The sequence below is a fragment of the Porites lutea genome, chromosome 10 (assembly GCF_958299795.1).
Source record: "Porites lutea chromosome 10, jaPorLute2.1, whole genome shotgun sequence".
Classification (NCBI taxonomy): domain Eukaryota; kingdom Metazoa; phylum Cnidaria; class Anthozoa; order Scleractinia; family Poritidae; genus Porites; species Porites lutea.
The window spans coordinates 27,944,983-27,957,922 of record NC_133210.1 but is presented as its reverse complement, the minus strand read 5'-3'; the positions used below and the strand labels follow the sequence as shown (position 1 = coordinate 27,957,922).

General features: G+C 36.9%; 1 protein-coding gene across 1 annotated transcript in view; it reads left to right on the top strand.

Moving 5' to 3' along the window:
• LOC140949512 (uncharacterized) overlaps positions 1-12,940 on the top strand; it is a 188,174-nt gene that overhangs the window by 39,278 nt on the left and 135,956 nt on the right. The window contains exons 11-13 of the mRNA XM_073398673.1: positions 8,399-8,449; positions 9,858-9,914; positions 12,845-12,940. The exon at positions 12,845-12,940 is cut by the window's right edge and continues 609 nt beyond it. Of these exons, the coding sequence (XP_073254774.1) occupies positions 8,399-8,449; positions 9,858-9,914; positions 12,845-12,940 (204 nt within the window). The remainder of the gene's footprint in view (positions 1-8,398; positions 8,450-9,857; positions 9,915-12,844) is intronic.

Sequence of the window (12,940 nt, the reverse complement as noted above, 5' to 3'; positions counted from 1 at the left end):
ATGAATCTATAAATGTTCATTCTAAGAGGAATTCTTGCTTTAGCAGCCTATATTCTTTCTCTTTCTACAATTAATATGAATTATTGCTCTGACTTGGTGTTAAACACCAGTTAATGCAGACCCTTATCAGGACGTAGTACCCGGTAATACTCGATATTTGTCGATTGATTAGTTATAACAATCGATAAAAATCGATAATCACAAATTTGGCTGGAGTTCCCCAATTTTTTTTCCATTCGAAGCTGAACTAGCGAGCGGTACGTCTGTTGACTCATTGAGTGGTAGAACTAAAGATTTGTTGAAAGGAGCATGACATCATGACGGAAAATGACACGAGTCACGTTACATCATCGCTCTTATGATTGTGTTTCCTATCGATTTGAGTACATGCAGTACCCCTGAGTACCCTGTAGTGACGTACAAATTCGTAGGGTCAATATCAATAAAGCGAATAAGGTGCTATTGATATGTTTATTGACTTTGATATCAGTTACGAGTTGCTGTTTACCAGTAATGTTCTAGCGAGTGACGATGGACTAAACATAACAGAAAAACGAATCAGCCAACTTGGCTTTGCCCATTTTTATCTTTTCGATATTTTTCAGTCAAAATCGATAAAATCAATCTTTTAATTGCAGAAGTTGATAATCACAAAAACTCGACCGATTGATTTCCATCGATTTTCGATATTAATCAATTAATTATAGTTGATTTTGATTGATTACTATTGATTTTAATTGAGTATCGAAAATATCGATTTGTTACTTTCTGATAATGTGTAAGTCGAAATTTATTAAAATTCGAATTACGGTTAATCCCAGACAAAAATGTACCAATTGTGTCCAAATATCCCTACCCCGAGTACCAGTAAGTTGAAAAGGGACCACATTACCTATCAATGTAAAGGGAGTGTTGGGGGGGGGGGGGGGGGGCATGGAGGCAGGGCTGGGGATGTGACATTTTTCCAAAATTTGTTGTCAAATTTCCTGCCTACAGGCAAATCATTCCAGTCAAATGCACCAAAATTTCCTAGAGCTGATAAGTTTTATCAGGGAAAAGTCAGGGAAAAACAAAAATTTTTCAAGGTCAGGGAAAAGTCAGGGAACTCTGTTTTCTGGCGCAATGCATCAAGGTTGGCAGTGGGCCTTTAAAGGCAAAATTAAACCTCTCTGAATGTTTTCAACCTGATGGAGTTTTCTGTTTTGAAAATAGAGCTTCTGTTTACTTTGATACAGCAGTTTATTAAACGTTTAGTTGATCCTAGTGCACATTGAACAAAGAAAGATTCAAATATCCCCTCCCCCAGGAGAACAAGGTCATTCTAATGCCCCACCCCAGGTCCAACACACAATCAAATCCCCTCCCCACCCCACCCCATGCCCTGCCTTACTTTTTGCCATTTATTTCAGTGAAACTGTATGGCTGACCAAGACAGTTGGTATGACTTGGAGTGAAAGACTACTGATGGAATTAATTTCATTTTAACAAACAAAGGTATTCTCTTACAATACCATTTAAAATGGTATTTCTCTACAGTCTGAGTTCTCTTTTATGTGATGTGCTATACAAGTAGAATGAAAGACTTTGCTTTTGTTAGTCCTCAAAAATATCCTGGCGATTTTCTGGCAGGGAAAGTTATTAGAGATTTTGGTCCACAGCTAGTTTGCTGACGTTAAAAATTAAGTTGAGGTGCTCCTTGTTGGGGAACATCAAAATATTGAAAATTGTTTAAAATAAACTTAGTGAGTAGCACATGTAGGAGAATAAACTAGTCTTACTGTACTACATTTTTACTGAATGCTTATTCACAAAGTTGAATTTAAAAAACTAATTCTGCTGGCACCAAATTGTAGTACTCCTGCTATGTAATTGCTGACAAAAAATGAACTAATTCTCGGTGATGGAGATATGTAAAACATAAGGGAAAATAATGTCAACATTATTAAAGAAATAACTTTTGCTTTAGGTTTTGTAAACTTGGCAACAACCTCTAAGGAAACAGTACATGATGACTAAGTAAAAGATTGTTACTGAGTGTAGCATAGAGAGAAACAGTTCCTCAATATGCAAGAGTGCGAGTGCTACATTAGGTTTTTCTTTGAATTATTTTATTTTAGCTGTACGAATTGAAGAAATAATTGTAGTTGAGCCTAAACTGGCAAAGGATACGTTAAGAGGGCGGTATTAAATTTGCACCCATCATACTGTTGACTCCCCATAACTCGAACATTCAAGGGAAATCAAAAACAGTTCAAGTTATCGGGAGTTCAAAGCAAATAACCAGAACTTAGGTAATGGGATGGGAAAGAAATGCATGTATCTTGTAACTTATTCTCACTTACCATCAGTTGCATCTAAGCATGTACACGTGAGGAAAAACCATGTTCTAATGAGGGTGCAAACATGACATGTTGTGCCACCAAACATTCAAAGTTTGGAGTAATCAGCTGTTGTTGACTTGATTTGTTTTCGCTCAACAAAGTATCCTTTGCAAGTATTTTTAGGCATTGAGAATAATTTCTAGAGGCAAGCGTGCTGTAATTTTGTAATAAATTTGAATAGTCTGGTAAACATTAGTTTTTGAGCTATTTTGAAAAAATAGCTCATATGTCAGTGGTGTAAGCTTACGTATCGTTACGGCTTTGTGGCTTTGTCTGTTCGGGTGTGTGTTGCAGGGGCTAATAAGGTTGAAGGTACTATGAGTTTATGCTTAGGAACCAATGAGATTTTGACATCTAAACATGACATTGCTGCGCTAAATGTCAAACAAGGGCACTTTATCGCGACTGCCATTTTGGTTATTCACAATTGGGTCATCTTTTATTACGGCTAAAGGTGTTTAGAAGCATAGCATTTAAATATCTTCATGGTTGAAATGCTGAGTACTGTGATGCAGCTGTTTAAGGGTTCATATTTTAGTGTGGCTGCTGGTTCAAGACCTCTATGACCCAACTCAGCTATCGTGAACGGCACAACATACATGAATAATGTTTCACCCGCTCCAAAGTGAAGTATAAAAAATCATATTTTTTAAGGTCTACAAATGAATTGTTAATATATGTTATTTGGTATTTAGATATTGATTTTAAAAGGACTGTGACATGCTTTTTGCGCATGTGCGGAGTCTTAATTTCTGGTCTGGTGAACCTTTTTTCAAGATTTGCTTTTGGTGAAAAATCCTCTTCCGTCGACCCTGAGATGCCCGAGAAGGCTATTATATCAGTATTCAAGAGCTATTTGGTCTATTTGGAAGTTTTAAATGCCATATTTTGTATTTTTGTGCAAGCATTGTTGAGAAAATTGGAAGTCATTCAGAAGAATTGCACTAAGGCATATTATTTATTGTCAGTGTTCCTACAAACGGATCAAACATGGTGTTTAATGTGGTCATATGGCTTTCATTTCTGTCTACTAAGTTCTCCACTCAATGATCTACCTTTTTCGGTTAGGTTTTAAACGTTAAATGTATAAAGAAAGTTCAAAAGGGTTTTCTCGATACAGCTGTGTACTGCAATTGGGACGCAATGGCGAGTGAAGCTGATCTGCGACATGACTTTCGATTGTCTGCAACAATTTACTCTCTCGAGTGCTTAGAATCAGAAGGAGAAAACCCAGAAATCTGTTATTGTGTAGGAAGTAGGGTGAGGTTTGAGGAAAGAATCCATCAAACGTGAAACATTTTAACAGGCATTCGATTTATGACTTTGATCTGTAGTTGCACACCAGAAAGTTCTGAAAGACCGCGTGTTCTTTACCGATGTGGTTCACTCGGAATGTTCCTTGTATCTCTGCTGTACGAGTAAATGTTTAAGAATTTGTAGTCATCATAGTGGTCATCGCGCTAGCCAAACACATAGGGTACAAGAAACATAGAGAGCTCGGAAGGAGCTAAATGCGTACTATAATAAAATAAGCCAGGCATTTTAAGCAAAATGTTTGCCTAATTCAATAAAGGGTGTTTTGGCCACCAGTCAGGCACAATTTGCAGGTGTTTCTAAGTTTACATAGGTAAGGCAGAGTGATCAGCAAGGTTTGTTTACAAATTATTTGTTTGTGAAACGGAGACTGGTTTGCTAGTGTGGGTACATAAAAATACATGTGAGCAAATGTTTGTTTCAAAGCAGGACAGGGTTGTTAATCTTTTTCTTATTGGTTGCAACATATATCTGAGGAATACCAGATAATAAATATGAATTATGGTGATATATAAAATGCAACAAAAACGTCCGGAAATCTCCCCCTTCACGAACAACGAATGTTGAATTATGTCAATTTCCTTGCGTGCATCTTCCTCGCTTCTGATTGGGTTAAGGCTGTGCTCTATTAGGAAAATTGAAGGGAGCCCAGTGCTCTGAACCTGTAAAATCTAGGGTGCCCAGCATATGATTTGTATGAAAAATCTAAGATTTTCTAGTCACCCAAGAGCAAAAGTTGGCTGCCAGGGGCCACCGGGCTCTGCTAAAGCACAGCCCTGCATAAAAAACGTATTTAGTTTACCCAGTGGCTGAGAAAAGATGCAGGGTTCTCAATAGAAGGCAGCACCCTGCGATTGATCGCCGCTTACTTTGGGATTTATAGCCGCTTACTTTGTGTTTAGGTCGCTTTTCTTTGCTTTGTTTTGACACCTCTGGCTTTGCTGAAGAGCCTCCTACTTTATCAGTGATCACCTCCTACTTAAAAATCTATTGAGAACCCTGAAGATGCATAACTTTGCGGTAGCAAATAAACTGGGAAGTAGCTAGTTGACGAAATAATTAGAGATTGTTTCATTGAGTGGAATAACATAAGAGTAGAAATCAGTATTTCGCCAATTTGACAATTCTGTAATGATGTTAGGGTATCAATCTTAACATTGAATGATGTATAATTATATATTTGTGGATGTTAGAAAAGGAGCTGTTTTGTTAAAATCAATTGAGCAAAGTAATCTCGTAAACAATATGTGTTCTTTCCTGTTTACTACATTACTGTTTGATAACTTGAATTCCCTCACGAACTAGTCCAACACTTTCACGTGCCAGGTGTGTGACTGCACATCTCATGCTGGCTTTTTACAGTAATAATAGTAACTTGAACGTATAAAGACCTGTTTCATTTTGTAACCAATGCCTTAAGTAAAGGTTAATTCTTGTCTTTTAAGAAGCAATAGCTTTTAAAACATGCAGAATTAAGTCGTCAGAGTTAGACTGTCTCATTGAGTAGAATTGGACATGAAAACCTCATGAATTATGATGATGCAACCACCTACCACAATGATAAAAAATCCTGGACGTAACTATTCGGTATTAAATGAGCCAGTGCCACATGTTCTTAAGAAACTCTGAAGAAACCTTCGAATTTTCCCTCTAATCAACGTTTGGTGAGTTGATATTTTTTGTACTTTAACAATTTGTTTAACTTGCTCCAGATGTATCAAGGAAAGACAGGAAAGTGAATATTAAGCATAAGGATCGACTCAGCTGAGCGTTTTCATTCATGTACAGCAATACCCAATTTCGCACAAAAAACCAGTTGTATAGCTACCACTGGAGCTGAAGCGTTCAAAATAGCTCATGCACATTGAATGTGCCTGTGTTTGTGTATAGTCAATAAACTGCATTGTTGTGTAATATTACCTGGGAACAATGAAGGTGAAATGAATATCTGAATTTCATATTATTGGAACCATACACAGAATAAAGAAATGAAGATCATCGCATTTAAAGATGCAACTTATGCAGTGGCCAAAAAATGCAAAAAATAGTTAGGCCTCCAGACACAGCGTATATTAATTAGGAACCATATATATGTGATAATGACCAGCCCCCAGTTGGCTTGCCAGCTCAGTAAATGGTTAGAGCACTGCACTGGCATCCCAAGGTCAGTGTTTTAATGTCGGTAAGCTTGATTTTTTCAGGCTTTCTTTAGTACACAACTGCATTGAGTGTTGGCAAAGTTAACCAGCTCAATCTACTAAACTACTATTTTCTGATGCATTAATTTTAATCTTGGTTTAATTGTAGAATGGATAAAGATCGTTCTAAGAAGAAAGGAGATACTCTTGGGAACCAGATAAAGAGATGTGCTGCAGAGCTATTCGAGAAATATAAACCAAAAAACCAAGGTAAAGAAAGTTGTAAACTAATATTTTGACATTAATTTATGTTTCATGTAGATATTCTTGGAGATTAAGAACAATGGGTGATTCCAGAAAATATCCATACCATACCACGGGCGGCATCTTGGAATTCCGAGGGAGAGGGGGGGTTTCTTGGACTGGAATTCCGAAGACGTGGGGGGGTAACGCAGTTTGGAATTCCAAAGGCATGGGGGGGCGTTTCAGCTCTGAATTCAGTGAATTTCCAGAGGAAAGACGGCGAAAGCTCCGCTTGAAATCGCTGACCTGTTAACATTCCCAGTTTGTAAATGAAGCACGAACCGACCAAGAAGAAGTATGTGTTCATGCAGATGGGTAAGCAGATGGGTTGTGCAGCAAGCTCCACATCGAAGAGGCCTTAAAGTTGATGAATTAGTCAACTGATTAATAAAAATATAACCAAGTCGGTGTTTCTCGCCGATTGTCGATCGACGATGTGTTGTTGCGTGCTGAAAACTCGCACCAGTCTCTCGTTTCCAAATAGAACGCCTGACAGATTTTGTATTTCACGCCGATTTTCACGCCAACATGTAGGTAGTAAAATCGGACAGTGTGCCTTTTGATGCACTGGTGTCTAGCGGAAGGAAGACTTGATTTTCATTAATGTTACAGTCAACAAATTTGTTTCATTTTACGGCGGTTCTGCACAAATTTCGAAATTTACTTCATCTGCCCGGTGTCTCTACTGATCAAGGAGATTATTTTCACTATTAAGACAATTATTTGAAGTTTTGTGCAAGTACAACATTCGGACTGGATTATGCGATTGCAAGACAAAATTGTATTTATAAATATAAAGGCAAAATACAAACAACTGTTTACCGGTCATGAAAGTACTCACGAGTATGTCTTGTTGTCTTTGAGAAAGTGAAAGATTCATTTCTGTCTTGAATTTACAACATTATGTTTCAAATGCAATGTAAGCATATACATGTGAAACATTGTTTTCGCCCCTAAGGGTTATTGTAGAACTATGGGTTTAAAAATATGTTGTACATGTTGTACCCATTCGGTCCGTTCGTACTCGTTGTGTTTTGCTTGTAAAACGTATGCTGCATAACTAGTGGTCAGCAGTTAATCAATGAGGGAAATTTTCCATACGGCGGGTGACAGAATATCGATCGTAAACTTTACTCTTGTCAGCGTCCACTGGTATCGATACGATCTACTCCTGAAAATATGACGGTATTGAATGGAAAACAAAAAGTTATATTAGGTGGTAAGCAGCTTAAAGATAATGCTTAGAGGGAATAGCTACGGTGTACTAACGTTAACAAACTTGAGTTGCTTGATCGTCTGACTAAAAATTGTGGACAGAATTCTTTTGCAGAGGAAAAAAGTGCAAGTTTCTCGTTCGTTTGAAGATTTAGGCAGACGAACAGGAATTCCAAAGGGTCTGAAACAAAAGTGGAAAATTCCGGAGGAGAGGGGGGGTTAGCGATTTTGGAATTCGGAGGGCAAGGGGGGATAAGCATTTTGGAATTTCCGAGGGCAAGGGGGGGTTAAGATACTCATGCCACCCGTGGTAGGGTATGGATATTTCTGGAATCACCCAATTACAAGACAGTAATTAATACCTATGAGGGTCTTTCGGAGGTTCTTTGGAATTCTGAGGTGGAGTACAGGGGTTTCTTTCCCCATAGGGGAGCTGATCCACTGCCCAGTTACTCTGTGGCTCCATTGGGAAATTTGTCTGTCAAGCTAGAGCTTGTACAGCTGTAAGTTCAAACTCTGAACCAACAAATCAGGATCTTTAAATAAATGTAACTGTGAAGAAAGTGCTTCCTTTTTAAAGACAGCTGTAAACTGTTAGAGTTTCACGTCTTCTGGCCATTAAGGACAATAAATCATAATAACCATCATACATGTATATAAAAATTCTGTTATAAAAACTGTTAATTCATAAAGAGCAGGGGACATGGTCCCCGCAACTCAAGTTTCTGCTGTTTAAAATGTTGCAAATAAACACTAAACTTGAACTTGAGTTTGTTTTATGAGTTCAACCATGGTATGGTACGTCATGTACACATTTTGTCATTGGCATAAAGATGCCAGTACTCATTGTTAAATTATATTAAAATTACAAATAGTTGAGGAAAATTCAAAAAATTTGAAGATTTATTAAAAGATCCATGAATCTCCTACAATTAGACAAAAAGCATTTGATCCAGTTCATTGTCTGTAGTTAAGCAATTCATTGCACAACATAAGTTGTGAATAAGACAGTGGTGTATGACTAATTATTTGTTGTCGTATTTCAAGGTCCATCTGGAAGGGTTGAGCAAGCTGGCCCAAGCACAAGTTTTGTTACAGGTGAATAAGAGATTACTAATTCATTGTATGTGAGAATCACAACAGCTCCTTGACAGTAACCAGCTACTAAACTTTGTCTTCTACATGTATCTATTAATTCTTCAAGGTTCAAAGCAGTGAAATATCTCCTCCTCTTTTTGGTACCTCTAACAGAGCTTAAGACAGAATCCACCAGGACATTGAGTGATTTTAATTTTTAGTGCACAAAAACCTTGTACCAGAATAATTTAAAGAATATTACATTCTTTTTTTACATTTTCATAGGCCAAAGATGTAATAAATCATCTGTAATTACACCAAAGAAAATTTCCGAGTGGAAGTCCGAGAAAGTGAATGTCAAATTTCACAAGAATTGTCATTTTATCTGCCAGGTAAAATTTCTAAAAATTGCGTGTGTAAGATGTAATTTTGTGAAATTTGACATTCATTTTCTCAGGCTCCCATAAGAAATTTTGTTTGGTGTTACTAGAGATGATTTATCACATCATGATCTTTAGCCCTTGAAAAATGTAAAAAAGAATGCAATATGCTTTAAATTATTCTGGTACAAGATTTTTGTCCTTTGAAAATCAAATTTCATCTTAAAATGAATTTCTTCCATGCTGATGAAGCAAGATTGCGGTACTTTCTAGGGATACTTTTGAGTTTTTTACTTGAGTAGCACCACAGTTGTTTAACAGGGTAGTATCCCCTTCTCCTCCCCCCCCCCCCCCCCTACCATGCCCTGATGACACTAGCAACCAACTTTACAGGGCTGTCAGTAAGGGCCCGGAGGCGTGGATTTCCCCTGGCTACTATGAGCATGCATGACCCCTGGTTACTTTCATAGGTAATAAAACAAAAAATAGGACCAAAAGAATTTCCAGGATGTTCTATTCCCTGCTCTGAAACTGAAAACCATAGTGACAGCCTTGAACCCTAACCCATAAAAGAAGCTCCATGCTCTGCTGGCTTTATTTTCTGGTTTTAGATCATTCTAGAACTCTACCCTCTGATTGGTTGATAGCTATGGCTTAGAAAGGCCCAGTAAATATTTTTGGGGCTTATTTTCTGTTTTGAAAATGTTTTTGAACTGCAGCTGCTAACTAGATGCCTTTCAGAATCAACTTAATGTGTAGCAAAAATCCTGCATACCCAAGTTTAAAAGATAAACTGCGACCAGACATCATTTAGTGAATTAAAATGTTAGTATCGCCCACAATTAAGTAAAAGCTAAGATGTAAGCTTTCAGTCCCAAGACAAGCTGCTCAGTGCTTTATTGTTATTGAAACTTTATTATTCAAACCCAGAATCTAATATGTGAGTAGCAAAAAAACTGACAGATTGATAAACATCCCCAAATACTTTTGAATAACTGTTTTTTTAAATGTGTCAGTTCAATTTTTATTCTATTTTGTTTAACTCACAGACCCATCAGCAAGGGAACAGCCCTCTTGCTCTACGGCCAATAAGGAGGAGTTACCAGGTACTATTATGTCCAATAAAGCAGAAATGGTACCAGAAATACAGTAGATTTGAAACGCTTATTTCAATATAAATGGCTTTTATCATTTGTTATATATTTGCAATATACAAAAGGATCTTTATTGTAGCAATTGTTTATTTTTAGTTTAAAAGTACATGTAAGTAGCAAAGGAGAAGTATGATGTTGGGGGCGTACTTCAAGAGTCAAATCCTTTCTCTCATTCAATCTTTTTCCTAGAATTTTGCTAATAATAATAATTATTATTCTTAGCACTCAACCACAAACGTCACTAACAGCTTTGGAGAGGTAGCCCTCTATTGGTGTCTCCTCCCTGAACCTCTCTTTATGGGGTAACGCCCCTTTACACTTCCTTTACTGATGCAGTCTTCAAAGACATTTACATCTACATGTTACTCGGTCAAGGTTGCCCATCCCGCCATATTCATAATTGTAATAATTGTAATAAGAAATTAATAATTCTTTGTTTAGCTCACAGTGAAATTACATTTTTAACTTAACGTAACTGAAATTTGTGCTAGGTTATAACTTTATAATATAAGAGAAGTAATAAGTGCAAGCTGGGAAGCTAAATAAACTGTTAGATTTTCTAGTTAGCTCCCCATCCAATTAAAGTCAGTGTGTAAGCAGATGAAAAAGAAGAAAATAGAACAGATAATAAATTCAATTAATAAAGAGCATTCCTTCTATGTTTGACCATAGTATTTATATTCCTACACTATATTCTGGTGTGTTAGAGCCCTGGTGTCTGCATGCATTGTTACTTACATTTCTGTCGGTGTATCATGAGTTGAGGATAATTTGTTTTTAAGTATGGAAATTTTATTTATATATTTGGTGATCTGGTCCCTTTTTACAAATGAGGGCCTATATTTTGTGCGTCAACCACCTCCCCTTAACTTTTCACGCCTAATAACATATCAAGTTAGATAGATGATAACAAATGTTCATCTTTATATAGTGCTGCTGTGGTAAGCTTTTTCTGATATTTTGGTTAATGCTGAGCTGGTAAACACTCAAATTTGGGGAGGTATACTCCCTAAAAATTCCAGTTGTGTCACCTTAAAAAACCAGTTCATGCAGATTCCAAATATCCCCACCCCCGATGAAGTTGAAAACGGACCACCTTCTCTTTTTTTAAATAATGAACCTATCACTGTAAAGCCAGCAAGGGCATCAAGGGGTGGGGATTTAGTGCTCTTAACAGGGGCACCCAAAGACTTAAATGTTTCTAAAGACCCCAGAAGTGTATCAGATGGTTTTATATAGATCGTTTTCACTGTCACGCAATAAACACAGCACAAAAAAATAAATTGGAAACCGTCCAGTGGAAGAAGCCAAGAAAATGAAATGTTTTAAAAGACTGATGTATAAACAATTTGTCCAAGTCTCAGGTCTATGTAGTCGACAGTTTCTGAGTTTTTTGCTGAAACGTGTCATGCACCATTGTAGAGCTTTGTAGGGAGATGCCACATTTGTGTACAGTTTTGGTACACAAATAAATGTGGCCACCGGAATCAACAAACACATCTGGAGCTCACTTTTTCTATAAAAGCTCTTTCTTTTCACTTGAAAGCTAGCATACGTGGGCATAAACACATCTTCTCATACTTAAAGTGGTTAAACTGCTGAAAATCAAGAGGAAAGGCTTTTTTCATCAAGATAGCATGTTCCTATTTTGTGTCACGTACTGTGAAAACTTGGGAGTTCAAATTGCTGCAGTTTTGAAATAAAAAATAGGGATCCGATGACGGCGACCGCAATGAGAATGACAGAAAAGTAATAGGTATAATAACCAAAACAACAATTTCACACCTGCATCATGCTGTTTTGTACATTTCTTTGCTGTCACTTCACGACTACGACTTGAAAATGCTAAATTTCACCTTGTACAGAGGAAGTACAAAAGCCACTACAAAATTTTCTCCCTGTTTTTGAACATGACTATGGTTCTTAGGATACAACTTTAGTGGGGTTCACCTAGATTTGACAAATTAAGTTAGTGACTTGGAGTAATCGCGATGAAGATTGAAAGAACGGGAATTCACTTTTTCAGCAACGTTTTCTCTGCCGTCACCATCCTTGGATCTTAAGGTCCCTATAACATATACCACAGGACTGGAAAGTTGTACAAGGATTTATTTTTTTGTTTATCTTCAACCTTGTGCAGATAAGAATTCGTAAAACCTCGCTATTTTGACTTTACAATTTGATGACATCACCGTGAAAACCATCTATAAGCGTTAGAACCCTGTTTGGTTAATTTGGAGCTGCCCAGTAAACTATTATATGTGTTTGAATGTCTTAGGGGAACTTTGGTCATCTACATTAAATTTTTAAGACCTGGCCACCATATGTTTCAATAAGATATTACAACTTGACTTGCATCTTCTAATCACCAAAAAATGCATTTCTTGGTGGTAAATTAAAGTAGCACTCTGTGTTCTTCAGCAACTTAAAGAACACAAACAAAAATTTCTTTTTGTTAATTTCAAGCCCTGAACGCTCTTGCATTCCTACATGCATTTGCATAATTCACATGTGTAAAACAGGAACTAAAATACAAACAGAAAGTTAAAAGTTTTTGTCCACCATGTTGGGATGCAGGATACTCAAACGCAAGTACATATCTCACTGCACTTGCATTAATTACATTGGTATCACTTGTACAGTTTGAACCAGCCTTTCATTTTCATGAGAGTTATCATGTTCAATTAAAGATGAAATTACAAAGCAAAAACTGCTGTCATGAGACTAAAGGGTTGGCTATTTTTTAGCTCTATAATAAACACGGTTACAAGAGATTTAACTGGACATATCTGTGAGGAAAGAGATTTTTGTTTAAATAATCTTTTCTTTCTAACATTGTACAACTTTAATTTAATTTGTGATCTTACTTTTTGAGATTTTAGGGAAATTGTTAATCAAGACACCATGGCACAGCACCAAGAGCTTAATAGGAAAAGGAGATAGTGCTCATAAGAATATGGCAGATGTTCCACCTGCAC